The following is a 14,287-nucleotide window of genomic DNA, read 5'->3' on the forward strand; positions in this document are numbered from 1 at the left end:
TCAACAAAGCCATGAATGAAGCGGGAGTGAGAACAAGAGAACCGTTAATTTGGTGACTTGCTCAGTGAAGGATTTGGGGGTATTAACTGTACTATTTGTGCAACTTCTCTGAGAATTTGAAGTCCTTTAAAAAGAATTGGCAATAAGGCGAAATATCATGGAGACACTAGCGTCATGACTGTTGTTAGTGACTGAATTTCACGGCCTGTGAGATGAAGGCAGCAGACGTGTTTTAAGCACAGTCTCATCCCAGTTGTTAAATATTTCCAGCAGTAAATCTAGCAATGAACAATGATCCTACAAAATTCAACTCACGTTGAAGCTTTGAACGGGAAATGTGTGCTGTAATATTTTCATTGTGTCTTGAGAATAGCCACTTCTCTGACGCTGTCCTTAATAGGAACACATAAAAGTATCTAATCTAAGCTAAACAAAAAAGGCACGGTCAGGTTAGTTGGTGTCCAAGGTCCCTGCCCGTGGTAAAATCCTGGGGCTGACAACTGGATGTGGTGGCGTACGCCTGTAATCCCAGCACTCAGGAGGCTGAGGCAGGAGGATCATGGGGAGTTCCAGACCAGCCTGGGCTACCAAGTGAGCTCAAGGCCAGCCTGAACTGCATAGCGAGACCCTGCCTCAAAAAGACCCCACACACACAAACAATCCTGGGGCTGGCGATTAAGCGATGTGAGTTCAAGGTGATCTGCATCCATCGCCTTGACACACAGGGCCCGTCCCCGTGGTGTGTAAGGGGGAAGACTCAGCCCGCTGTGTCTGTGTCGTTGCAGGAAAATGCGGATGCGGCGGGAGCTGGAGCCCAAGGGCCCCAAGCCAGTTGCTCCTCCTGCTGCCGTGGACCCAAACAGCAACGGCAGCCAACAGCCTGCAGCTGTGACCTTCAACCCTGCTGACCTCCACTCGGAGACTCGGTGACCCCTGTCCCGCCGCCATCTGTGCCCCTGTCCAAAGAGCTTTCTCCAGAGTGCAGACCGGAAGCACACTTCTCTGGCAGCTTCACTATGAGTTCCTTCCGGTCAGGCCGACAGAGCATCTTTCACACAATCCCTGCTGCTTCCTTAACCTTACCCCGCCCTGGCTCACCCTGGCTGTGTCCTCGTCTCCGCTGTCACCCTGTCAGAAAGCTGTGGGACGTTATTTTACCATCAGATGAGAAAGAGCTCTGCTGGGAATCCACTCAAGTCGGTCGGGCTGTCTCCTCACAAAGGCTGGAGCTAGACAGACAGACCCGCTTGCAGACAGATGGACAGACATATAGCCCTGACTCTTTTGGTCGGGAGTCGGGGGTCAGGGGATGCTGCTAAGAGTGTTGCCCAGGCTCTGCCACTGGGCTCGTCTTAGACTCAGTGCCAGATCCACAGCTTTGCAGAGTAAACTACTCCACCCTCCACCCCGTCATCATCGGGGGCAGGGGAGCTAACTTGGACTAACCAGAAAGCCAGCTTGTTAATTTGTAACCTCTTCCACTCCGGGATAACCAGTGATTGCTCAACACAGTTCCCTTCCTTTAGGAAAAGTTACAAGAAAAGTGGACCCAAGAGATTTCTGCTAGTAAAGAATCAGTAGAAGGCACAGGGTGACCTAGAGCTTGTTGCATTGTCCGAGGCCTTGACCAATCCTGGTAGCTGGGCAGGCCCTTACGGTCTTGCTAACCCTTTACCTTCCAGGACCCATATTTGGAGATGATTACATTGCAGCTCTTAGGCTGAGGATATAACTCAGTGGCACAAGCGCCTGCCTAGCAAGCGCAAGGTCCTGAGTTCGATTCCCGGTACTAGCAGAAAAAAAATACTGTACATTGCAGCTCTTTACCTCTGCTCTTTCTGGGCACCAAGAAGAGACTCTAGACAATATCTGCAGCAGCACATTCCCAGACCATTTCTCTGTAGAGAGCTAGGCTGGAGAACAATCTCCAGATAAGGGGAAACATTTTGTAATTAAGAAGACTTGCCCTCAAGCCCTGCTCTCTGGTGTGTGGCCTTGGCAAAGTGACTCAACCTTTCCATGTTTGGTTTCCTAATAACCACGAAGTGGAAAGGGCAGTACTGGCCTCCCTGGGTTGTTCTGAGTCAAGGGCTGCACAAGCAGCTTGAATGCAGTGCCTGGTGCCCAGGAGATGCTTAGTAAATAACAGGCATTATGCAGAGACCCTGGGTTCAATCCCCACTACTAAGAAAAAAATTAAATGAAACAAAACTCCCTTGAATAGCTTTGGAGAAATACTAGGAAATTCGCCCTTCCTCCTCCTCTTCCATCTTTTCTTCCTTCTACGCTTAAATTTCCTCCAAGTACCATGCACTCTGAAAGGTATTTTTGCATCAGTTATCTTATAGGATTTAATTTTTCCAATAGCCCTGGGAGGTGTTATTTCCCACTCACAGAGGAGAATTTTCAAATCAGAAAGAATAAGTTCTTTCCCAGAGTCACACCCACAGCTGGTAAGCTGCAAAACCAGGACACAACCAGGTTTCCCCTTTACATTACTCTTCCCCGCCATCCTGTTTTTTTTTTTGTTTTGTTTTGTTTTTGTTTGTTTGTTTGTTTTTAATTCTTTTTCCTGTCAATTTTTTTTCTGTGTAGACAACTCTCTTTATTTTTTATTTTTTTTTATTTTTTGGTTTTTTGGTTTTTCTCCTGTACCGGGAACCAAACTCACAACCTTGTGCTTGCCAGGCAGGCGCTTTGCCGCTGAGCTAAATCCCCAGCCCCATCCTGGGTTTAAAAAGCACAAATTCCTTTGTAAACTGAACCAAAAAACAGCTTTGGCCGGTGTGGTGGCGCACTCCTGTAATCCCAGCACTCGGGAGGCTGAGGCAGGAGGATCATTGCAAGTTCGAGACCAGCCTGGGCTACAAAATGAGCTCAGGGCCAGCCTGAACTGCATAGCATGACCCTGTCTCAAAAAGACAAAAAGAAAAAAAAAAAAAAAAACAGCTTTGTCCATGGTTTGTGTGGAGCTCAGCAATCTGGCTTCCAAACTGAAAGTATGGGGGTGAAGCTGCTCTGGTGACATCCTTTGGGCTTCTATGATCAGGGCCAAAGGGACCATTTCTCAGCCATCCTGAGCTTGATTCCTGCCTCACCTACTGCTTAGGCCCAAGGGGAAAGGGGTGGAAACCAGGACAAATTTGTTTCTTTGAAGGCTCAACCCTCCCAACATATACGTTCCCCTAGACATTTTCTGCTTTTATCCTTTTTTCTAAAATTGTCTGGAATGTTCTAGACTTCTTTGCTCATAGTGGACTGTTCCTGGAGGCAAATAATGGAGTATTTGTATCTCATTTTTCACTAAAGAAGGCAACTCCACAAACACCCTGGCAGGGCTCTTATGTGACAGCTGAGGTGCTGCTAATCGTGTGCAGACAGGCCCCTGTGCTGCAGGAGATGATTATGGCAGGGGTTCTATAACGCAGCTGTGCATTTTGTTTCTTGGTTTGTTTTTTTTCCTGTTACTGGGAATCGAACTCACGACCTCGAGCTTGCCCAGGCAGGTGCTGTGCCTCTGAGCTAAGTCCCCAGCCCCTTATGCATTCTGTTTCTGACCAGGTGCCTTTCTTAACTGAGCAGATGCTCCCTCATTTGGCCACTGAATCAATGAAAGATATTAAACACTTACAGAAAAATGTTTAAAAATAAAAGGCTTAAATCAGACGTGTGTGGCATTGATTTCAACTATAATTTAGAGCTAATAAATACCTCTTCTTTTTTTCTTTTGAGACAGTCTTACTATACAGTTCAGGCTGGCCTTGAGCTCACTTTGTAGCCCAGGCTGGTCTCAAACTTGCCATGATCCTCCTGCCTCAGCCTCCCGAGTGCTGGGATTACAAGCATGTGCCACCACGCCCGTCTAACAAATACCTCTTCTAAATAGCTCCTTTCCCCAACAACTTAACTAGGCCCTGTGGGATACCCTGCGTCTCTGTGCACACTATTTTTGTTTGTTTGTTTGTTTGGTTTTTGGGGGGGTTTTGTACCAGGAGTCGAACTCAGGACCTTGTACTTGCCAGGCAGGCACTTATGCCACTGAGCTATATCCCCGGCCCCTGTGTTATTTCTGAAGGCTGAGGGCCAAGGTGAGATGCTGCCAGCAGACCTCTCTGTGAGTTAGAAACCTTCTCCACTTGCTCAAATATGACAAAGGGAGGCTACTTCCACAGCCTGCAGTTAATCGTGAGACGCTGAGATGTCAAGGTGTGGGGAGCTCTGGGACCATAGGAGAATGAACTTCCAATTACCAGTAATGATATTTATTATAAAGTACAAGGAAGTTCCTACCCTGCCAGGCATATGATAGGCCCTTTATACCCAAGAGCTCCTTTGATCCTTTATAACTCCCATTGGTAGGAACCATCACTGTCTCTACTTTATGAGTGAGGAAACAGGCTTACTTTATGAGTGAGGAAACAGGCTTAGGGAGGTCACTGCCCTTGGTGGTGCAGTGGACAGTTTTTGTTCTTTTGGTGACCACTTCCATGATGTTTGGGGAATCCTCTACTTCAAGAATCAAGACTGCCAGGTGTGGCACACACCTGTAATCCCAGCACTCAGGAGACTGAGGCAGAAGGATTGCTGTGAGTTCAGGGCCAGCCTGCACTACATAGTGAGACCCTCCCTCGAAAACCAAAAAGAAGCAAGATCGCCTTACGCTATAAAAACTTAAACCAAAAAAAAAAAGGCCATATACTCACCTTCTCAGACTCCCTTGCAGCTAAGATAAAGGCACATGACCTATGCTCTACTAATCACTCTTACCATGGTGGTTCAATCTAAAACCCAATGACGGGGCTGGGGATTTAGCTCAGCGGCAAAAGCGCCTGCCTGGCAAGCGCAAGGTCATGAGTTTGGTTCCCGGTACCAGAGAAAAAACAAAAAAATAAAAAATAAAAAAATAAAAAATAAAACCCAATGACGTAAAAAGACAGGTTCTGGGCAGAATATGCCATGGTGGCAGGTGTGTGGCACCTTCATTTCAAGAAGCAGCAATGCCATACAGACAGCATCATTATGAACTGTTCATGGAGTGGGATCTGTGAGATATGCTCTACAACAACAGCATGGCATTAGTATGAGGCTACTGCCTTGTGATTTTAGGCATGATTTTAGTGCCATATGATTTTAGGCAGTGTACCTAGAAGCATACTTGTAGCCTGGCTCTAGTTTTCTGGCAATGCCAAGGACTGCTGACCCCCTATTCTGCTTAAATCAGCAAAATCATGTCCTGCTATGTGTAGCAGAGAACCTTATGGCTGTGGGGGATTAGTTCATGGTAACCCACCCGGGAAGTGGCTGAAACTGTAATGAGGTCTCATTACTATTGCTATTTCCATACAAATGTTTCTTTTCTATTCTTTCTTTCTTTCTTTCTTTCTTTTTTTGGTACCAGGAATCAATCTCAGGACCTTGTGCTTGCCAGGCAGGCACTTGTGCCACTGAGCTATATCCCCAGCCCCACAAATATTTCTAGGTAAGACTATGTCACCAAAGGATTATGTCACCAAAGTGCTGTGGAGTCAGAGAAAGTAGAGTTGCCTTCAATTACAAGTACCCCAGAGACTTTGGGACTCTGTGAATGTTAATAAAGAGGCATTTACAAAGAGACTGGGAGAATACATAGGATTTTTTTAAGTAAAGTTTTTTTATATCAAAGTTTAACACGACCACACACAGAGCTTGAAAATATTGATAGCTTAAAACTTTTTCTCAAACTGATCACACCCATGTAACCAGCATAAAGATAAAGAAATAAAACATTTCTCTACCTCAGAGGCCTCCCTCTTCCTCCTCCTGCCCTGTCTGCCCCCAAAGGGTAACCACCATCCTGACTTCTACCAACGTACATCACCCTGAGTTCTTCTGTTCTATTGATCTATAGTACTATTCCCATGTCATTATCACATTTTCTTTGTGTGTGTGTGTGTATGTGTGTGTGTGTGTGTTTTTGAGACAGGATCTCGCTATGCAGTTCAGGCTGGGCTTGAGCTCACTTTGCAACCCAGGCTGGCCTTAAACTCAGAATGATCTTCCTGCCACAGACCCCAACCCCCAGGGCTGGGATTGCAGGCATGTGTCACCATGCCCAGCAGTTACTTCTTTTATAATTTGGATACCCTGTTTTCTTTTCTTTGTTTAATTTGTCTGCCTATAACTTCCAGTACTGTGTTGAACAGAAGTGCTGAGAACAATCATCTTTGTCTTTTTCTTGATTTCAGGAGAAAGCAACAGTCTTTCACTATTAAGTGTAATATTATCTCTGAGTTTTCCACAAGCAGCCTTTATTCAGTTTCTTTGTTTGTTTGTTTTTTGTCTTTTTGAGACAAGGTCTCACCATGCAGTTCAGGATGGTCAGTTTCTAATGAGCTCACTTTCTAGCCCAGGCTGGTCTCGAACTTGCAATGATCCTCCTGCATTAGCCTCCTGAGTGCTGGAATTACAGGGGTGCACCACCACGCCTGGCAAGTGGCCTTTATTCAGTTGAAGTTTGATTCTATTCCTAGTTAAATGTTTTTGTTTTTATTTTTATCAGGAAAGGGCATTGGATTTTGTGGGATGCTTTTTCTGCATTTGTGAAGAAGATAATCACATGGCTTTTGCTTTGATTCTTCTAATATGATATATTGCACTGGTTGATTTTCATATGTTAAACCACTTTTGCATTTCAGGGATAAATCCCACTTAGTTCTGGAGTAAGTTTTTTTTGGTTTTTTGGTTTGTTTGTTTGTTTGTTTGCTTGTTTGTTTTTGAGACAGGGTATCACTGTGTAGTTCAAGCTGTCCTCAAATTTGTCTCAATCTTCCTGCCTCAGCCTCCTGAGTGGTGGAATTACAGACATATGTCACCACACCTGGCTTTGTAAATTTTCTTTTATATATTGTTGGCCTCTGTTAGCAGTATTCTGCTGAGGGTTTTAACATCTATGTTTGTAAGATTTAATGGTCTGAGCCAGACGTGGTGGCGCACGCCTGTAATCCCAGCACTTGGGAGGCTGAGGCAGGAGGATCGTTGCAAGTTCAAGGCCAGCCTGGGCTACAAAGTGAGCTCAAGGTCAGCCTGAACTGCATAGCGAGACCCTGTCTCAAAAAAAAAAAAAAAAAGACAAAAAATGAGGAAGGTAAGGCCATGAGATGAAGTCACAATGGCCAGACTTGCATACTTCCCTAAGGGATGAATGGAAACTTGATATTGTGCTGTCATTGGTCCCACCCTGTCCATCAATTCCAGATATTCACCAGACACCCGGATGGACGACCAGAGCACCCGGACTCATCCCTTCCTCAAAATGGTCCTGTTTCAGAAGTCATAGATAAGCCCGGATTAATGATGTCAGCTATGCACCCTGGCTACCTGCTTCACTTCCTTGTGGGATCAATACTGGCTCAGTATACCTGTACTCTTATTGGTTGATTATAGTTTGACCCACTTTGTATCCATCTTGCAATTTTGTACTCACCTCATGATTTTGCTTTATAAAACATATTTGGAGAAGCTATCACTCAATAAATCTTTCCTACTCCTTTCTTTTTCTCCTCTTCTTTGAGACAGGATCTCACTATGTAGTCCAGGACGGCTTTGAACTCACTATGCAACACATTGTGGCCTCGAACTCACAGTGATCCTCCTGCCTCAGCCTCCCAAGTGTTGGGATTACAGGTGTGTGCCACCACGCCTGGCTCTTTCCCACTCTTAACCTCCACTGTTCCTTGGGATTCATTCTTTGATTTCAGAGGACATGAACGTGGTACATCTGACATCTAGCAGGTTGGGAGTTATATCTCTCCTATATCAGAAGGACTTCCAATGCTCAGCTACTTTAAAGCAATAGGGAGCCACTGCAAGTGCTTGAGCAGGGAAATGACGAGACCAGATCTGTGCTCTCAGGAAATAAATGCTGCCACAGTGTGCAGTGTGTATTGGTGTGGGAGAGACTGGAGGCAGGGAGAACAATTTGGAGTCTATCGCAAGAAGTAGCAGGCGCTTCTGTGCATCTGTTAGTTTTGAAATGCCTGCTCTAAATAGCCCTCTGATTGTCAAGTTTTTGTTCTTTTCCTTTTTTTCGGTAGCTATTTGTGGGTGTACAGTAACCCAACAAAAATGTCTCCAGGAATCGTCTCAGGCCCACTGGGTGGGAGCACACAGCAGAGCCATTGTCTCAGCTCTGTAGCCCTTTGTCCCTTTGTCCTGGGACACCATCCCTTCCTCAGAGAATTTCCTGGCACACACGCAAAGAGCTGGGGCTCAGCAGATACAACTGCATATCCCAGACTCGGACTCCAGCGACTCCACATTTATGAGAAGCAGGTAGCAGAGATGAGACCGACCTTCAGGTCACTGGAGTTAAAAAATCTTCTTTGTCTGATTACAGCCTGAGCATTATCGCGGACAGTTCCTTCCTGGTTCCCATTTCATCTCTCAAATGAATTTCTCCTGGGCCCCAATGCTCTTACATTGTGCTTTAACTGATCTCAGAGAAATACAACAATTTTTTCCAGCTTTACACTCCCACTGGGAGTGAAAAGATTTTGAAAAAATCATTGATGATATGAGTATTTATGGCTTTGAACTATAGGGCTTGTAAATAAATAGGCAGTTTGCTCTGCACAATAAAGGACAGGAGGGTCCTACTGGTTTTGCTTGTGCTACCCCTTCCTCCCAGGTGGGGTGGAAAACTCAGGGTGGGGAATGCCCAGGTTGGGGGGGGCTGGTGGTGGAGAGAGCTCGGGGAGGGGGTAGCCTCTTCAAATACTGCCCCTCTTTCCTTAAATCACTGTCACTTCTGCCTATAGCGTGATAGCCTCCTAAGAACTCTCCCAGTGTCTACACTTGCCTCTGAACAATGCTATGGTTTTTTGTTTGTTTTTTGTTTTGTTTTGTTTTGTTTTGAGACAGGGTCTCATTATGCAGTTCAGGCTGGCCTTGAGCTCACTTTGTACCCCAGGCTGGTCTCTAACTCCCAAGAATCCTCCTGCCTCAGCCTCCCAAGTGCTGGGATTACAGGCAGGCGCCACCAAGCCCAGCCGAACAATGCTATGCTGATCCTGTAAAATCAAGGGACGCCAGAGCCGGTGCACGGCTGTCATCCCAGTGTGTTGTCGTGTAACTCCTTCTAAAAGTGGCTCGTGTCTCCTTCAGGAGTTAGATTCCAGGTTCTTCTTGTCTTGAACAAAGAATTGGATAAAATGAGCAAAAAGCAGTGGCCAAATTTACTTGAAAAAAAGTCAAGAATGAGGGAGGAACTGGTTCTGCAGAGTGAGACTGGCCTGAGGAAAAGAAGAAAAAGCAAGATAAAAGTACATGCTGGAGCAGGGAGGGCGGGCCATCCTGAGGAAAGCTGGGATAGCAAGCTCTCTTCTTGAGGTCTGTGTTCCTTTTATAATGTCCAAATCTCAAGGAAACGGGCAAAAACTTTTACATACAGGTCCTCAGCTGTGCTGCTGGGATCTCAGGTCTCAGGCTGACCTCAGGCCTAGGCCATCCTATTGAAAACACGCTCAAATTCTCAGGAGAAGTCCAGGTGCAGCGCTTTGGGAACTGTTCTCGCATGTGTTCCAGGGTCTTGTAATTAACAGGTCGCACTTACTTCCCCAGACAGTTTTGCCATGCCCTAATCTCTTCTGTCGTCAGCATTCAGGAAGCTGAGATAGGAGGATCACCACAAGTTTGAGGTCTTCATAGTGAGTCTTCCTGGTCTACATAGTGAGTTCAAGACTAAAATTCAGACTAAACTACATTAGTGAGACCCTGTGTGAAAAAACCAAAGACAAACAAACAACAACAGCCAGGTGTGGTTGTGCATGCCTGTACCCCAGCACTGGGAGGCTGAGGCAGGAGGATTGTTATGAGTTCGAGGCCAGCCTGGGCTACAAAGTGAGCTCAAGGCCAGCCTGAACTGCATAGCAAGACCCTATCTCAAAAAGACAAAAAAAAAAAAAAAAAAAAAAAAATCCCGGACACAAGCAAAACCAAACCTGTACACATGGACTTGTCACTGAGAACTCCAGCAGGTTTTCAGTAGGACGGCCTAGACCTGACGTCAGCCCGAGGCATAGCATACCAGCACCACTTCTCAGGACCTGTATGTAGAAGTTCTTGCAAGTTTACTCAAGATTTGAACGGCAGGGGGCTGGGGATTTAGCTCAGCGGCAAAGCGCCTGCCTGGCAAGCGCAAGGTCGTGAGTTCGGTTCCCGGTACCGGAAAAAAAAAAAAAAAAAAAAAGATTTGAACGGCAGAAAAGGCCACAGACTCCAGAAAGAGCCTGTCGCGGCTTTCCTCAGGACACCCCATCCTACTTTCCCCAGGCATACTTTTATCTTGCTTTTTCCTCTGGCTAAACTCACTCCACAGAGCCAGTTTCTTCTTCACGTTTCAATTTTCCTTTTTCAAATAAACTTTGCTGCCATTTTTAGCACGTTTTGTCTAATTCTTTGTTTCAGATGAGAAAAACCTGGAAACTAACTCCAGGTGACGTGAGTACCACAAAATCCCACAATGTTTAATTGGTGAGCCACCTTTAGAAGTAGCTACCCAGTAACAGGAGTTCACAGCTTCACTTTTCTTTTTTTCCTTCTCTCTCTCCTAGGAGGGCCTGGATCTCCTTATTTTGTTTTTGTTTTCATTGTTTGAGATAGGCTCTCACTATGCAGTTCATGTTGGCCTTGAACTCGCTGTGATCCTCCTGCCTCAGCCTCCCAAGTACTGGGATTCCAGGAGTGCACTACCACATCAGGGCCCTGATCCCCTCCCTTCCTGTCCCGTCTCTCCCACTTGGGCTTTCATCTGTTGGAGGGTTCAAATGCTTTAACTTTTTTTCTAATTCTAAAGCCTGAATTATGATACTGTTCTTCAGCTGACTGTCGGGAAAAGGCAGGGAGCTAGAGAGTGGTAAAAATGAACAGAAGCTGCGGGACTCAGGAAGTTTTCTCATGCTTTTGGGAATGGTTCCCTAGTGTGTCTCACCATGAGGGAGGGGGAAGGGGATGCATACGGCCCCTGTGTTTTCCCCACTCTGTTAGAGAGGCCTGCATGGCCACTTCAAGTTTACTTCTCCTTTTCTTTCTTCCCTTTCCACTTTTCAGTCACTCATTGTAAGTACAAATCAGTTAAGAGCTTCCAGAAAGCCTGTTATTAATGTAGTTATGGAATAGATCATTCAGGTTGCATCTGTCACACTGAGAGTTTAGTATGCCTATAGATATTTTGTTCAGCCTCCTCATTCTTTAAAAAAAAATAGCTCTTACTACTTTGATCTCCTGGCTAAACAGCCACCTCCTCCAGCCTGGACTTTTTTGTGTGCAAAATCGTATCTATGCTTTCCCCTTGATGGCCTCTTATCTCTAGCTAAAAGTTATTGACTTTCTCAGGGCCTTGTTCCTTAAGACCGCAGGGAGCCATCCCAGTGCACCTTTCTAATACAGGGCATATGCTATAGGGATGATATAGGGCCTCCAAATGATTCCCATAATATAAGGGAAATATAACTCCCCCATTTTGCTAGATGTCTGATAGAATGAGTTTATGTCCTCTAAAATTGAAGAATGAATTCTAGGAACAATGGAGGTTAAGAATAGGAAGCATTTATGGATGACAATTTTGATTAAGCAAGTCATAATCCACAATCTACGGAACAAAAGCAAACTCTTACCTCCATCCAAATATCTCAGTGGAACCTCCAAATGATATAGGGCATGTGATATAAGACCTCCAAATGATTTAGGGCATGTGACATAAGACCTCCAAATGATCCAAATAATTTTTTTTTTTTGAGACAGGGTTTCACTATGCAGTTCAGGCTGGCCTTGAACTCACTATGTAGCCCAGGCTGGCCTTGAACTCACAGTGATCCTCCTGCCTCAGCCTCCGGAGTGCTGGGATCACAGGCGTGTGCCACCACACCCAGCTAACAGACCCTATCCTTGTACTTAGAATTGTCTAAATTTTTCCATTTTTCTCTTACATGCTGAATAAGAGGTTTCTACCTCTATTACCCTAAATAAAGTAGCAAAAGTTTTGTTTTCAGGATAAATAAGAGGAGTACATTTCTCAGGTGGCTACATGCAACATGCAGTGGGGTGGGACTCCCATCTGATCTTCTCTTTTTTCATTTGTAAAGAACCTTTATTCGTGAATAAACTGGCAACTATTTATTGAACATCTGTGTTTCTAGCTCTAAAAAAAGCTAGAAAAGACCAAACCCCTGCTCTAGAGAGGGAACCATTTATAGTACAGTAGGTCAAGCACTGATCCTAAACCACTATGGGCTTTCAATTCACCTTTCAAACTGTGTATAGATACTGACTTCCTCTGTAAACACAAATAAAATCTTTTGTTATGGACATCATTTTTTAATACTCATAATGGATACTTTTAAGTCTGTTTGTGGATAAGAAAAATTCTTTGTTTTCTTCTAAGACTATGTCAAGTATTTTGTTTTCCTTTTCTTTTTTTTTTTTTTTTTTTTTTTTTTTTTTTTTTTTTTTTTTTTTTTTGGTCTTTTTGAGACAGGGTCTCAATGTGCAGTTCAGGCTGGCCTTGAGCTAACTTTGTAGCCCAGGCTGGCCCCGAACTTGCAAAAATCCAATTCTCCTGCCTCAGCTTCCCGAGTGCTGGGATTATAGGCGTGCACCACCATGCCTGGCAACCACTCAGATCTCCTAAGAGTTCACTGTTTCTCAAAGGGCTAGCTGGAACCCCCCCAGCATGTTCTACCCTAACCTTTTCTCAAGTAGCTGGAACCCCAGGGAACTCCACCCTGATGTTTTAGGGGTTAATTCAAGTAGCCAGTTGGAGCCCCAGGTATGGAGAGTTCTAAGGAAAAATGCATAAATAAGAAGCCACCAGTATAGTTTTGTAGACACATTTGGCAGGTAGTACAAATGAGTCTCACAAAGGGTGTTTCTGAGGACGGGTCTGCATCCCCCTGCACAAGATGCCATCTGAAGGGCCCCAGACCTAGACTCTCTCTCCCCGTGGAGCCCAGTAACACACCAGGGGAAAACCCTGCAGAAAGCAGCCGCCTCTCTGTTTGGCTGTACCCTTAAAAATGGATACCATTTTGACTCTGAAGGAGTCATGGGGGTTGCAGGGTATGGAGAAGTCTAAGGGAAGGCACCAGCCCCCTCCTCCTACCCCTCGGACACCTTTTAGCCCCACAGGACTTCTCACCCTGCCCCTGAGAGAGGTCCCTGTGTAACCAACTCCCTCCACCGCGTGAGTCCTTGTTTTGGGGCAATGAAGATTGAAGCTGAGAAAACAGCAAATGGCAAGTGATGGGGAATGACCAAATGCATGTTTATCAGAACGAATAAAAGGGCCAGGCATGGTGGCACACACCTGTAATCTCAGCACTTGGGAGGCTGAGGCAAGGGGATCATCACAAGTTGGAGGCCAGGCTGGGCTACATAGTGAACTCAAGGCCAGCTGGAACTACGCAGTGAGACTCTGTCTCAAAAAAAAAAAAAGAAAGAATAAAAGGAAATGCCCCCCACTGGTCAGGCAGGTGTTCCATAGTCCGGACACTATATTTGTTTTCTGGATTTTTTTTTTTTTGGTACCAGGAATCAAACTCAGGACCTTGTGCTTGCTAGGCAGGCACTTGTGCCACTGAGCTACATCCCCAGCCGTGGACACTATAGATGTTAGAATCCACTGGCTTTTTCTCTTTCGCTTGCCAGGTAGGCACGCATGCCTCCAAGCTATATCCCAGCCCCACCTCTTATTCTTTGGTTGTTATTGTTGTCGCTGTTTTGTTTTTTGAGACAGGGTCTTGCTATGTAGTCCAGGCTGGCTTTGAATTCACAGCAATGCCGCTGCCTCAGCCTCCCGAGTGCTGGGAGCAGAGACTTGCACCTCGGGGCCTGGCTCCACTGGCTTTTTATAGTTTTTGGTACCTGTGTATGTGACACAAAGCAGGGATGCCCCTGGTGGTGGGTAAGTCTTTGATGTGGAGAAAGCAAGCTGTTTCATTTGCGTTTCACTTCAAGTCTTCTCCCACTTGTTCAGGGACTTGTTCTCCGTCCTTTGCATGCCATTAGGCCCCACAATCAGTTCACGGAAGTTAATTATTTGGGCCCTTTGTCAATTCACTTAAACCCTGACTCTTAGTGTACTGCAGGGCAACTATTTGGGAGGTGCGGCCTATTTGCTTAACTTCCTCTATCTTCTGGCTCCACCAAGACTACAGCGGACCGGGCTGGGGATACAGCTCAGCAGCATAGTGCCTGCCTGGCAAGCGCGAGGTCATGAGTTCAATTCCAGGTACCATCAAAAAAAAAAGACTAC

The 14,287-nt window shown here is 45.5% G+C and overlaps 1 protein-coding gene across 5 annotated transcripts in view; it reads left to right on the forward strand.

The window, feature by feature from the left end:
* Ncmap (noncompact myelin associated protein) overlaps positions 1–7,514 on the forward strand; it is a 45,562-nt gene extending 38,048 nt beyond the window's left edge. For 4 of the 5 annotated variants that reach the window (XM_005394810.2, XM_005394811.2, XM_005394809.1 and 1 more), the window contains one exon: positions 786–2,407. In XM_005394810.2, the coding sequence (XP_005394867.1) occupies positions 786–930 (145 nt within the window). In that variant the 3' untranslated portion in view covers positions 931–2,407. Of the gene's footprint in view, positions 1–785; positions 2,408–7,233 lie in introns of those variants that run through there. The other variant, XR_262648.1, reaches the window with a different exon arrangement.
* The last annotated feature ends 6,773 nt before the right edge of the window (positions 7,515–14,287 follow it).

Source organism: Chinchilla lanigera, unplaced genomic scaffold (assembly GCF_000276665.1).
Source record: "Chinchilla lanigera isolate Chin_1 unplaced genomic scaffold, ChiLan1.0 scaffold00051, whole genome shotgun sequence".
Classification (NCBI taxonomy): domain Eukaryota; kingdom Metazoa; phylum Chordata; class Mammalia; order Rodentia; family Chinchillidae; genus Chinchilla; species Chinchilla lanigera.